This window comes from Ictalurus punctatus, chromosome 3 (assembly GCF_001660625.3).
Source record: "Ictalurus punctatus breed USDA103 chromosome 3, Coco_2.0, whole genome shotgun sequence".
NCBI classification, from domain to species: Eukaryota; Metazoa; Chordata; class Actinopteri; order Siluriformes; family Ictaluridae; genus Ictalurus; species Ictalurus punctatus.
Genome location: NC_030418.2, coordinates 6,883,934 through 6,898,737, shown reverse-complemented (window position 1 = coordinate 6,898,737; position 14,804 = coordinate 6,883,934). Strand labels below are relative to the sequence as shown.

General features: G+C 39.2%; 1 protein-coding gene across 1 annotated transcript; it reads left to right on the top strand.

Annotated features, from left to right (window-relative positions):
• The first annotated feature begins 142 nt into the window (after window positions 1-142).
• LOC108262912 (uncharacterized) lies at window positions 143-9,858 on the top strand. Its single transcript, XM_017463264.3, has 6 exons — window positions 143-362; window positions 3,022-3,111; window positions 6,927-7,004; window positions 7,423-7,662; window positions 7,845-7,934; window positions 8,223-9,858. The coding sequence occupies exons 4-6, from the start codon at window positions 7,438-7,440 to the stop codon at window positions 8,358-8,360; spliced, it is 453 nt and encodes a 150-aa protein (XP_017318753.2). The 5' UTR covers window positions 143-362; window positions 3,022-3,111; window positions 6,927-7,004; window positions 7,423-7,437; the 3' UTR covers window positions 8,361-9,858.
• Window positions 9,859-14,804: the final 4,946 nt, after the last annotated feature.

The window sequence follows — 14,804 nt, the reverse complement described above, 5'->3', positions numbered from 1 at the left end:
AAGACACAACCTGTCCATCACAAACCCGGCAGCTTGTATTAAGGGCAGGGTTTTTTTTGTTCTGCTTTTAGTGTCTTGAACATAGGAATTCTCTGACCTGGTCTGTGCAACGTTTATCCATTGAATTGTGCCAATGTAATTATTACAGTAGTCTCTCTCTCTCGCTCTTCTCTCAGGATAGATCAACTTATTTCTCAGAGGTTGGCAGAACTGTGCAGAGAGTAAGGCAATCCTGTGGCAACAAGAAGCTGCAGATATGCCAGGAGCACACGTGCCATGCTGATTCAAAGAGGAACAGTCAGTCGGCTGTGTCGGGGCAGTCTTATCCACACAAGTCATGCATCTCCCAAGTGCCCTTAAGAGTAAGGCATCAAAAAGAAGATCAACATTCATCAAAATCACATACAGTGGGGAAAATATTGAACGCGTCAAAATTTTTGTCAGTAAATATATTTCCAGTGAGGTTATTCACATGAAATTTTCATCAGACATCAGTATTAACTCAAGAAATCCACACATATAAAGAAGTCCATAAATAAAGTTTTGTGTAATAAAGCAGAATGACACAGGGAAAAAGTATTGAACATGCAAACTGAAATGTATTTAATATTTAGTGGAGAAGCCTTTGTTTGTAATGACAGCTTCAAGACACTTCCTGTATGAAGAAATTAATGGGCCGCAGTATTCAGGTGTGATTTTGTCAAATTCTTCTAAACACATTGTCTTTAAATCTTGTTCAATTGGATTCAACTCAGGTGATTGAGTGGGCCATGCTAACGCCTTGATTTTTTTTCTCTGAAATCAAGTGAGAGTTTCCTTTGCTCTATGCTTTGGATCGTTGTCCTGCTGGAAGATCCACCCACGTCTCATTTACATTTACATTTACATTTATTCGTTTAGCAGACACTTTTATCCAAAGCGACGTACAAATGAGGAAATACAAGCAAAGCGATAGCAAGCAGAGAACAATACAAGTAGTGCTACCACACAAGATCCATTAATTGAGTTCCAGAAGAAGCAAAGTGCATGCAGAGTAGAGGTGTAAGTGCCAGAGTAAGTTTAAAAAAAATATTTTTTTATGGGTTGGTTAGGTGTTCACATAAGAAAGGTTTGTCTTTAGCTGTTTTTTGAAGTCCAGGTCCGGTTTGAGGTTGGAAGTTCATTCCACCACTGAGGAACAGTTAGTTTGAAGGTTCTCGAAAGGACCTTGAGCCACGCTGAGTAGGAACTACTAAGCGTCGGTCATTGATCGATCGTAAGCCTTCGGGAGAGAGTTGAGGCAGGAGGCTGCTGTTCCAGACAAGGTCTTGTAGGTCAGCATCAAGGCCTTGAATTTGATCCGGGCATCTACAGGAAGCCAATGGAGGGAGATGAAGAGGAGTGTGACCTGGGTTCTCTTGGGCTGGCTGAAGACCAGGCGTGCTGCTGCATTCTGAATCATTTGGAGGGGTTTGATGGAGCTGGCCGGGAGGCCCGAGAGTAGTGAGTTGCAATAGTCCAGTTTCGAAACAACAAGAGCCTGGATTAGTAGCTGTGCAGCCTGTTCAGTGAGGTAGGGTCTGATTTTCTTGATGTTGTACAGGATGAACCTACAAGACGGTGCAGTTGTTGAGATGTGGTCTGTAAAGGTCAAGCTGTCATCAAGAATCACCCCAAAGTTCCTGGCCATTCTGCTTGGCTTGAGTGTGCTTGAGCCGAGCTATACAGTGAGATTGTGGTTGATTGAGGGGCAGGCTGGGATGACGAGAAGCTCAGATTTTGCCAGGTTGAGCTTAAGGTGGTGTTCCCTCATCAAGACCGATATGTCCGACAGGCAAGCAGAGATTCGTGCAGAGACAAATGGATCGTCAGGCTGGAAGGACTCATCTTCATCATCCTGGTGGATGGCAGCAGATTCTTCTCAAGAATCTCCCGGTAAAGGGCTCCATTCATTGTTCCTTCAATTATATGAAGTCTGCCAGTACCATGTGATGAAGAACAGCCCACACCATGATACTTCCACCTCCAAACTTCACTGTTGGTATAGTGTTTTTAAGGTGATGTGCAGTGCCATTTCTTCTCCAAACATGGTGTGTAGAATGACAGCAAATTTTGCTATCGTCTGTCCAGACTACACTCTCCCAGTATTTCATAGGCTTGTCCAAATGAGTTATAGCAAACTTTAAACGGGCTTTGACATGCCTTTTCTTTAGTAATGGAGTCTTGTGGATTGAGTGTGAGCAGTAGAGTGCATTGCCTATTGTTTTCTCTGTGACAATGGTACCTGCTAACTCCAAGTGTTTCTGGAGCTCTTAGTGGCCCTTGGCTCTTGGGCTACTCTTCTGACTATTCTTCTGACTCCCTGGTCAGAAATCTTACTAGGAAGTGATGTTGCTTCCACTTGCGGATAATGGCCCCAGTGGTGTTTACTGGAGGATTCAGCAATTTTGAAATACATCTGTATCTGATTCCATCAATATGTTTTGCAACAATAAGTTTGTGAAGTCTTGGTTGAGCGCTTTGCTTTTACCCATCATGAGATGTTTCTTGTGTGACACCTTGATAATGAAAGTTATGTTAATTTTTATAGACCATCAATTTACTAACCCAGCTGATATTAATTTGCACAGATAGGAGGTACTTTCTAACTACTTACAAAGTTCAGCTGGTTCCATGCCTTACCTTGCCTTGGAGAATTGCTTTTCTTAGCGTGTTCAGTACTTTTTTCCTGTGTCATTCCAGTTTATCACACATAACTTTATTTATGGACTTTAATGTTGTGAATTCTTTATATTTCCTGATTTCTTGAGTTAATACTGATGTCTGATGAAAATTTCATGTGAATAACCTCAGTGGAAATATATTTACTGAAAAAAAAACGTTGACACGTTCGATACATATTGCCCCCACTGTATGCTTTGTATGCTGCAAACATAGAAATGCATGTCATTTGTCATATCTGTCAAGGTTGGGGTGGTGTGCAATTACTTGTATAAAGCATCTCTCTCTCTCTCTCTCTCTCTCTCTCTCTCTCTCTCTCAGCTCCTAATCAAAGTAAATGGCCAGAGAGATGGTTTGGGCATCAGCATTGCAGGAGGCAAGGGCTCCTTGCCCTACATAAAGAATGATGAGGTGCTTTATCTACATTTACATTTATTCATTTAGCAGATGCTTTTATCCAAAGTGATTTACAAATGAGGAAATACAAGCAAAGCGATATATCAAGCGGAGAACAATACAATTAATGCTTCCCTGCAAGATTTTTAATTGAGTTCTAGAGAAATCTCTTTTTATCTCTCTTGTTGCTTGCCTCTCTTTCCAACATATTATCACAGCACTAGCTCGGCACACATTATACACTCAAACTTCACACAATAATACCATATGCAAATATTCAAAAGCCATGGATTTAGTGGAACAATTTCATGGCTGTGATATTGTTTGATAACAAAACAGACATTTGTCTATTAGCCTATCCCAGGAACACTGGCTATGAGGCGAGAATACACCTGGGATGAGAAGCCAGTCCAGTGCAGGGCACCAGGCACATACAGTAATGTGAAAAAATAAGTACATCCCCATGCAAACCTTTGATCCTCTTTGTGCCTCTTAATAAAGGTGATAGACTCTATCAAATGATACATAAAATAGACATTTTGTAGTCATTTTCACAATTTAAATTAACAGAAAAATCAGATCAGATCAGTCAAATGGAAAAGTAAGTACACCTCTACATTTATCACACCTTCAAATCCATACAATTAGAATCATATGTTCAAGATTTGGTGCCAGTGATTAGAAGCTGCTTAGGGAGTGCAGGTGGAACCTGTCTTATTTATACCCCTCTCACATCTAATGTCTGGTGTTCCCTTTGCTGTTGAGGTGTGTGGTGTCATCATGCCAAGATCTAAAGAGTTCTGTAAGGCCTTCAGAAAAAAGGTTGTGGATGCCTATGTGTCAGGCAAGGGATTTAAAAAGACTGTATGGAACAGATTTCAAACGTCTGCCAATTTGTCCAGGACTGGCTGTTCCAGCAAGTTCAGCCAGAGAGCAGACAATCTGATGCAAAAAGAAGTCTCCAAGAACCCCAAAATTCCATCACAGAATCTGCTATTAAGCCTTGCAATTGTTGGTGTCATAGTGCATGCTTCTACAATCAGAAACAGAGTGCACATATCTGACCTGCATGGGAGGCGTGCCAGGAAAAAGCCTTTGCAAGACTACAGTTTACCGGTGAGTATGTAGGCAAAGACCAGGCCTTTTGGAATAATGTTCTCTGGACAGATGAATCAAAGTTAGAGTCTGATAGAGAAATGTTATGGTTTGGGGTTGCTTCACTGCCTCAGGGACTGACAGCTTGTGTTCATTTATTCAGCTATGAATTCTGCATCATATCAAAGAGTGCCTGAAATTAATTTGAGGTCATCTGTTTGAAATTTGAAGTTGAACTGAAAGTGGACCTTTCAACAGGATAATGATCCTAAGCACACGAGCAAATCCACCAAGGAATGGCTCAAAAAGAAGAAATGGAGGGTTACAGAATGACTTAGTCAAAGCCTGGATTTGGATCCTATTGAAATGTTGTGGGGGGATTTGAAACGAGCAGTACATGCCAGAAAACCCTCAAACGTCTTCCAACTGAAAGAATTTAGCATGGACAAGTGGTCACAATTTCCAGCAAGCCTGGTGGACAATTATGCAAAATGCCTACAAGAAGTTATTTCTGCTAAAGGGGGCAATACTAGCTTCTGAGGCCAAGGGTGTACTTACTTTTTCCAAAAATGAATATCACATCTATTGATATTTCTGTTTAATAAATGATTGAAAAAGCTTTTTTTTCCTTGTGCTTTCGTTCAAGTATATCAACTTCATTAACATTGTTTCTAAGGTGATCAAATGTTTGCTTGTCCAAATATGCCAAAAAAGCCAACAATTTCCAATTATTATTATTCAATTATTTTTTCCACATGACTCTACATATTCAAAACTCATTCACACCTAGGGAGAAATTTACCATAGCCAGTTCACCTACAGGTACCCAGAGGAAACCCAAGTAAATGGACACAGGGAGAACATGCAAAACTTTCACACAGACAGTAAACTGGACTTGGGATCAAATTGAAGAGCTTGGTGCTCTGAGGTGACAACACTACCTATTCCTTTCCTTTCAAGAGTGTAGGAATTACAACCATTTTTTACCTTCCATATTCACAGGCTCAAAAGTAATTGGACAAACTAACAATCATAAATATTAGGATTACTTTTGTTACTTGGATGCGAATCCTTTGCAGTCAGTGACTGCCTGAAGTCTGGAAAGTATGGACATCATTAAATGCTGAGTTTCCTCGCTTGAGATACTTTTCCAGGCCTTTACTGCAGCTGCCTTCAGTTGCTGTGTGTTTGTGGGTCTTTCTGGTTGCAGTTTTGTCTTCAGTAATTGAAACGCATGCTCAATTGGTTTGCGGTCATCTGACATTTGAGAACATTTATTTCTTTGCTTTAAGAAGGTCTTGGGTTGCCTTCACGTTATGTTTTGGATCATTATCCATCTGTACTGTAAAATGCCGTCCTATCAGTTTTGCAGCATTTGACTGAATCTGAGCAGAAAGTATAGCTCTATATGGTTTAGAATTCCTCCACATGTTTCACAGTTGATGTAGTATGTTTTGGATCATGAGCCCTTCCTTTCCTTCTCCATAGTCTTCTCTTCCCATCATTCTGGTGCAAGTTAATCTTGCATCGGAACTGGTCAGGCTTTTTAAAAAAAAGAGTTTATTTATTTATTTTAGCAAAGTCTGATTTGACCTTTCTGTTTGTACCTACTTCCTCCAGAGTTTTCTTGACTAGCATAATGTTGTTAAGAGTTTTTTCTTCAACAAGGAAAGAATTCTGCATTCTTCGACTTTAGTTGTCTTCCGTGGTCTTCTAGGCCTTTTGTTGTTGCTGAGCTCACCAGTGCATTCCTTCTTTTTAAAAATGTACCAAATGGTTGATTTGGCCACTCCTAAAATTTCTGCTGTCTCTCTAATGGTCTGTTTTTATTTTTTTTTTCAGCCTAATGAAAGCCTCCTTCACTTGCATCAACACCTCCTTGGACGGCACATGTTCCCATGTTCCCATGTTCCCAAGTTCCCATGAACAGCTACCATATGCAAATTAAACACTCAGAATCAACTCCAGACCTTCTATCGCCTTAATTCGTCATGAAATAATGAGGAAACAGGCCATACCTGGCCATGGAACTGCTTAGCAGTCAATTGTACAATTACTTTTGAGCCTGTGAAAATAGAGGGGAAAATGGCTAATAAATGCTAAATGATTATTGAAATATTTTGGTTAAACCCCTTGAATTAAAGCTGAAAGTGTTTTTTATTGTGCCATATATAGGGTAACAAAGCACATCCTTTCTTTCATCTATTCGTCTATATAAATTAACACTTGCTGGCACACTATTTTCACACAATATTTAGCACTCCAGTATGTGATTTGGGACCATATACACTGCTTTCTGAGCAATAAGCAGAAATTATTTCAGTAGAGATTTCCACTTCTTAAAATATGAATGAGACAGCATGTAATGCTCAACATGGTGGCTTTATTACTTACTTACTTAATTATTAGCAACAACATTATATTTAACAACAAATTGCCTTAGTTTGCTTCTGACTGCTTTATTTCTGACTGACACAGGAAACAGGAGAACTTTTTAAAAAAGTATTTATGTGGAGAGTACATGTGTATAATCTGTAACTGTATATAATCTGTTACTGTATGTAAGCTGTTACTATACAAACAAGAACATATTAAGACGAGCTTTGCTATCTGAAGTGTGCTGTTAATGAAAAATAATCAACAATCAGATCCCAGAATTCTACAGCGCTGTGATTTAAACCTGATTGTAATATTAAAACGTGCAGTCTAACCTTGATTTGTCATCTCCATCCAAGGGGATCTTCATTTCCAGAGTGAGCAAAGGAGGGCCAGCCGAGAAGGCAGGGGTGCACATTGGAGACAGAGTACTAGAGGTGATGTTACTTTATAGAGAATGAAAAAATAACAGCGGCTTTATAGAAACATTTTTACCAGTTGCACTTGGGTTATATTCCACTACATGGAGATATTTCTCCACTGGCCATTGGAGGTCATCGTCACATAGGCGCTGATTTAGTAAATGCCTTGGAGACTTTATCAGAAACAACCAATCAGTTTATTTGAATAAGGTTCTATTGAGGGTTCACATAATTTATATGCATAAATTACACATAATGTACATCCAAGGTGTTTGGATGTCAGTCTGTGTCAGTCCCGTGTCACTCCATAATATCCTCCACAGAGCCTTCAGAGTTTTCTCCTAATTTCTCCTGCCGATTAGTTTCTCACTTCAGCCTCATGGCCGCAGGGTCACCTGCCAATCTGTGTCTAATTTCATCTTCATGCCCATAGGTCAATGGGCGGAATATGCAGGGGGTCAGCCACAATGCGGCGGTCAGCACCCTGCGGCAGGCAGGCAGCTGTATTAAGATGAAAGTCCTGCGGCAGAGTCTTGAACCCGCAGAGGATCGAGCAACCCAGGAGCCTGAAGATTCAAAAACAGGGCTTTTGATTGGTCACAAGGAGACTGAACTTGATTACAGCTCTATAGCCAACAGGACTGAGGCTGTGGTCTGCAATGGCAAGGGCTTGGTGTGTGCAAATCTATAAAACAAATGGATAAATACTTGACACCACTTGACAAAAGCTTCCTTTTTCTTTCTACTTTCCCCAAGGATCTTAATGTGAATGGACTTTAAATGCTACTATGTGTTAAAACTATTTTAATTTACTAAATCATCTAAAATAAAATTCTCCTCTTGTTTTGGCATTAGAGTGACCTGGCACAAGAGAAAACACCAGGAAAAGACTGGCACGACTTGTTTAAAAACAACAGTCTGCGGGTTGGGCAACACAACATGACGGTAAAGAAATATGTGCATTTGCAGCTTCATGCTATTTACTGCATGTATTTAATGAAATCCCTGCCAGAAGCCTGATATCTGCTACTCCTTTATCACATCTATGCACTAGAGCTTTCAGTTATATTAATAGCAATATCCATTCACCAATGCACAGTTGATGTGAAAGCAAAATGGCCATGACATAGAGTGTAATTCAGACAGTTTAATGTTTTTTCATGATCTCATAATTAGATCTCAAGGTTTTTACCCTATTCTTTACACCTCCACCCCCTCCCCCTACTTCCTCAGATACCTCGGATTATTCTGACTCATCCCTCTACCTCAGATGAAGATGTGGACGGGCTGGCACTAAGTGACCTTGATGAAATGAATAATCCTGATAACCACATCTATTCGGACCTAAATAGTGCCTTTTATCCACCATGAAAAATTTGAACACACTGATTACATGAGAGACCCAGTCACACCAATTTCTCTCTGTCCGTAAAGACTTAACCCTGTACAGAGGTGTAGCTCTTCTAACTGTGTTCATTTCGCTGTCATTGATATAATGAATGTAATTTATATGTAGGATAAAGTGTTATTATCTTTTCCTGGCAATAAGACACGGTTAATGTGGCACATACTCGGCAATTTGCGTTACCATCAGCATTACCCTCAGATCTTATTCACATTTAAAATACAGTGAATTGTCCTTCATATTTGGGTGTCAAAAGTTAATGAACTAAAATGGAAAGTAGGTGCTAATCATGGTCTAAAAAGCAGCACATGTTTTTCCTAAGTAGATTAAACTGCAGTGCCTGGAGTTATCAAGCTTGGCTGATCACTGCCCAATTATTCTACCAGCCTTTGAGTTATATTTAATGTCTGCAAGGCATGTGGATTGCATCTGCAAGAATGGAAATTATTTCAGGGTGTCTTGTTTGTGCTAAAGAGGGTCTTTGACGAAGATTTTAAAGTGGAAATTGAAGAAGCTGACCTCACATGGAAAGGGAGACAGTTCAAGAGACTTTGGACCTTCGCCTTTGGTTTTATACACACAGATATACAGTATACAAAGGCTGTCTGTAGCAATGTAAGGGCAAACATACTCTAGCCTCGGGTACACATATTTTGATATAATGGTTAGTTAGACTGGAGGCATCTATCAGCCCTAGTGTCCATCCATCCATCCATCCATCCATCCATCCATCCATCCATTTTCTGTACCTCTTATCCTACACAGGGTCATGGGGTGCCTGGAGCCTATCCCAGGAAACTTGGGGCACAAGGTGGGGGACAACCTGGAGGGGGTGCCAACACATTGCAGGGCACAATCACACACCCATTCACAATTTAGAGATGCCAATCGGCCTACAACCCATGTCTTTGGACTGGGGGAGGATACCAGAATACTTGGAATACCCCTGAAGCAGGAGAACATGCAAGCTCCATGCACACAGGGGGATGTAGGAATCGAACCCCCAACCTCAGAGGTGCAAGCCAAACCTACTAACACATTTTGACATATTAAATTAAATCTTAATTAACCACCCAAATGTAGTTTTAGGTACGGTTTGTGCTATGTGCTTTTTCATGTTGCATAGTCCAGACAGAGATCAGTTCATCTTCATAATATAATGCTGTATTACCATATTTTTTAAAACAGCCCCTTTATTAATCATTTTGTGTTTTTAATATACACCATGTTTATACCTATTTAAAATGTATTAAGGAAATAATAAATAAGTAATTTCATGCCGATAATAGTAACACCTTGTGAATTGTTTTCTTGACATAGAATCAAGCAACAGCCTAATAAATGATAAATGGGGAATTTTTAAAAAGGATGCTGCTATGGTTACTGCAAAAACATATGGTATCACCTTCCCAAATAAAAGATCATAAATACATATATTTGATAGAAATCATAAACAAATCGCTGAACCGTTGACAATAACTGATATAATTCCAATTTGATAACTTTACATCATATTTTCTTCCTCGGCATCAGTTGTTTTAGATATCGCTTTGTTCAGCTCAAATCATTAAATTTTCTTTCTAATACCAACTACCAGAAATTTCTCCTTGAATTGCTTAATGCTCTGTTTATTCTTCTAAAGCTGCATGTAACTTTAGAAATGTGGATATAACTGTGTATAGGCCTACTTTATATATTCAGGCATCGTTATATATTCAAAGGCATATATGAATAGATTATTCAATATATTTAAATTTTTATTATAAAAAATGTCAACTAAATATTCCTTCTGCTTATTTTCCCTAGCAGTTCTCTCCCATATGCCACCAAGGAGAGCACATCTCTATATTTTTAATACTGCTAATTTAAAGGAACCATGCTTATGTGCACATCAAAATAATAATTTTAATTAAGTTCTCTCTCTCTCTCTCTCTCTCTCTCTCTCTCTCTCTCTCTCTCTCTATATATATATATATATATATATATATATATATATATATATATATACACACACACACACACACACACAGTGGGGGAAATAAGTATTGGATGCATCAACATTTCTTTCTCTAAGTATATTTCCAATGAGGCTATTCACATGAAATTTTCACCAGACATCAGTGTTAACTCAAGAAATCTGGAAATATATTAAATATATTAAATTCACAACATTTGAACATGCTAAGAAAAAGCAGTTCTCCAAGGCAAGGTAAGGCAAGGAACCAGCTGAAATATATAATTATAATTATACTCCCTATCTGTGCAAATTAATATCAGCTGGGTTAGTAAACTGATGGTCTATAAAAAGGCTTTTCGTTACCAAGGTGTCACACAAGAAACATCTCGTGATGAGTAAAAGCAAAGAGTTCTCCCAAGACCTTCGCAACCTTGTTGCAAAACATATTGATGGAATCGGATACAGACGATTGTTAAGAAAGTCCCTTTCAATTTCCATGAAATTGCATTTGGTATCAGATTCATTACATTTAAGTTGTTATCATGTCAGCAAGTATGTGACGGCTTACCAGTTATTTTGCTTGTTATAATTAACATGCAATGCACAACCACACAACAGGAACAGTGTTCCAAAATAGTGTTCCACTTTAATATGGTGTGCTTTTAAATGACAGCTGGGTGCACTTTTGTCACTTTTGTCTGATTTGCATCTAAAGGAGTCCATTGAACTCTAAGATCTGTGTGTGGCATCCTTTGTTCAAAGATTTTTTGCTGATGGGCAATGATACTGCAAACTGACAGCAGGATGGATCTTGGATCTCTTGAGAAACACATGAAATATGCATGTGTTGTTCTTCTGAAATGCAGTATGCATCAAATTACATTAGTGTCTGTGCCTGTATAAGCAGCTCACCGTGAACATATAATATGCTATAGATTTAGATTCATTTGTACTTGGATAAGATATAACAGTGGTAACATATCAGGCAAACCATGAAATGAAATCACTAAGAAATCAATTCCCAAATTACTGGATGTTCAAAGACTATGAAAAACTAATACAAATTGAATTGGTGGGACTTGAAGTCTATTATTGCATTTTAACATGGGTCTCGGATTATGAAAAGGGATAGCTTCATTACAATACATAGCCCATAAACTGTCTGAAATGTTGGTGCTTGTCAGCTGGATATTTGCCAAAGTGAAAAGTGGTGGAGTAAAGCTGGTTCAAAGTTTCCTGTCTGTTTCATCTTTCACACTATATCAGAGTCTTTGAGACTGTTGCACGGGCTTGTCAGTAATGCTTAGCTATGCCTGTGGCATTTCTGTGCTGCCGCTATTTAAATTGTTTTCATCAGAAAGGAAATTTAGAACAGCACCAAGAAGTGGGCAATTTTCTTTCCATATTAGTCATCTATTAGCAATGTCAAATTTGCTGGTGAACTGATATCAGTATTTGCCAATGGGAAAAAGGTGAAAAGAAACAGATTAAAGGAGAGTTGTAATTTGCAGATGGACTTCATAGCAGATACTGGAATGTTACAGAATGAAGGGGAGCTGCAATGTTCCATCAGATGTGATATAATTAGAAAAATCCTCCAACATGATCCAGATCCGCTTGGAGCCTATCCGAGGGAGCATGGGGCACAAGGCAGGGGACACCCTGGACCGGGTACCAGTCCCTCAAGTACCAATTCAATTCAGTCTTATTTGTATAGCGCTGTTAACGATGTACATTGTCACAAAGCAGTTTTACAGAAATATATCAATTGCTGGATATAAATGTATGAATTTATCCCTAATGAGCAAGCCAGAGGTTATGATGGCAAGAAAAACTCCCTGAGATGATACGAGGAAGAATCCTTGAGAAGAACCAGCAACAGTGAGGGAATCAGGATGGATCCAACCCCATTTGCTTTGATTGGTCAGTTATAGTCAATCAAGACACTGTAGATATATAACTATAAGGACAAGGTAGGTGTGTACCTAATAAATGATGTGAAATCATGTGAAAGTCTATGCTTTTTGCCTGACATTCATGATTTGATTGTTTCACCACTCTTGTTTTAATAAAAAAGCAAATATACTGACCTTCAAAGCTATGATTTGTTTGCTTGGCTCCACTACGTTCTTCCTTTTTGTCCCATGAGAGCATGAGGGGGAAAAAAATAAAACTCCAAAATGGCAGATAAAAGCATTGATAAGAGTTAGATAATATATTTTGATAGTATTAGCATAGAACTGATTAATTGGTTATGTATTCTGCATTGATTCTACATGTTTATGACCCCTACTACAGTATGTGCTATGCTAAATGCAAATTAATTGCTACCTGATTGTTCTTCCATATTCATTTATCTAATCAATTAATTTGTTATGTAAATTAATGAAACTGACACGCGAATGGATGAGGAAGATATCTGGAGAACAGGAAATGATAACCTCACAGACTGTGCACCTTTATACAGAACCTAGTAAATTATTTGTATATTGAGTTTCACTACAAATCTTCATTGCACCACAGACACTGTATCCATCTTCACCTGTCGCTACTAAACCATGAACAGTAGATATGTATGTAACTGTGGTTTTATGATCACCCTATAACCATCAGGGGGGTGAGAATCACCAGGATGCCTTCTTGTTCATGTGTGCACACACAGTGAGACCTTCCACAAAGTTACAAGGTGAACCTATGATGTAGTATTTCTTACAAAACAACCATCTGTCCCTGAAACCTTGACAAGTTCCTGTTGGGTTGGTGGCACCCTGGTGGATCTCTGATTCTCTATATGGGCGCCCCACAGGGCAGCATAGTGGGTCTGATTACAAATAACGATGAGAAATCCTACAGGGAGGAGGTGAAAATCCTGGCAGAGTGATGCCAGAACAACAAACTCTCTCTCAATGACAGCAAAACTAAGGAGCTGATCATTGACTACACAAAACAGGGAGCAGCGCACACATCTGTCTACATTGACAGAGCCACTGTGGAGAGGGTCACCAGCTTTAAATTCCTTGGTGTTACCCTCACCTTTACTCTCAAGTAAGCACACAGAGCACACAACAGCTGCAATTAAAAAGTCCCACAAGCTCCTACACTTTCTGAGGTGTTTGAGGAAAGCCTGGCTGTTCACGCCAATCTCTACAATTTCTACAGAAGTGCTGTAGAATCCATTCTCATTAGGGGCATCACTTCACATCCTGGTACAGCAGCTGCTCAGCACAGGGTGGTGAAGACAGCACAAAAAAAATCACAGGCACCCAGTTCTCAATCATACAGGACATTTACTCCACACACTGTGTCAGAAAGGTGGGTTGCATCATGAAAAACTAAAACCATCCTGAACATTCACTTTTCTCCTTTCTGCGCTCAGTTAAAAGACGTAGATCTATCCAATCCGCCTCAAGACTCGGGGACAGCTTCTACACCAATGCCATGAGACTTTTCAACTCTCTCCCATATAAATATCTGACACTTCACTGACAATGCCAGGAAATTATTGCTGCTGCAATATTATAATTTTTATTTTTGTACACATTTGGATTTTTTTCATACTTGTGGATTCTCACATGTTATATTTACATAATTTTGCACTAATGTATGTCATCTGTCTTTATATGTTTATTGCTATTGTATGCTTACTGTCTGTATATTTTATTCTCTGGTCTCGAGGACGGAGAGGCATCCAGGTAAGAATTTCAGTGTGCTCAGAACACTATACTTGCATATATGACAATAAAGCTAGTTGCTTAATCGTTAATCTTGAATATCCATAACTAGCTATAAATAATCTATTTAAATTCATTCCAGTTTGGTTTATATAACGCTTTTAGCAATGTCGCAAAGCAGATTTACAGAAATCCAGATATAAAATTTGAATGGAAATGCTACATTTAGCCATATTTCACACCTGCTCACTGCCAGCGATGGGGAGAATAACCTGGATAACCTATGCCACAATGTCATAGCCACTGACTCACCTTAGGACTCATTGGAAATGTGTTTGGAGATGATTGCCATTGCAAGGGACGATGATAACCTTGTAAAATCTGGAAAAGGTGCACGGTGGGATCCAGACTTCCTGGTGTAGCGCACCTTAAAATACTTCCCATGAGGAGGAGACACTCTTTGAAGAGTGGCAGGTCACTGCAGGGGTGGGGTATCTGGTTGAATAGGCACACCTGTTCACTATTACATAGTAGTAATACTAGAAGTAGAAGAAGCCTTTATTTGTCACATATACATTGCAGCACTGTGAAATTCTTTTTTTCACATATTCCAGCTTATTAGGATGTTAAGGTCAGAGCACAGGGTCAGCCATGATACAATACCACTGGAGCAAAGAGGGTTAAGGGCCTTGCCCAAAGTCAAAACAGTGGCGGCTTGGTGGAGCTGAGAGCTCATTCCTGCATTTGATAGTGCCGCAATGTGTTGACTTTGTATTTTCAAC

Coding starts and splice junctions, on each gene's coding strand:
- LOC108262912 (XM_017463264.3), top strand. CDS start 7,438: ATGCAGGGGGTCAGCCACAATGCGGCGGTCAGCACCCTGCGGCAGGCA. Junction 7,663..7,844: donor TCTGCAATGGCAAGGGCTTG/GTGTGTGCAAAT, acceptor TTTTGGCATTAG/AGTGACCTGGCACAAGAGAA. Junction 7,935..8,222: donor TTGGGCAACACAACATGACG/GTAAAGAAATAT, acceptor CTACTTCCTCAG/ATACCTCGGATTATTCTGAC.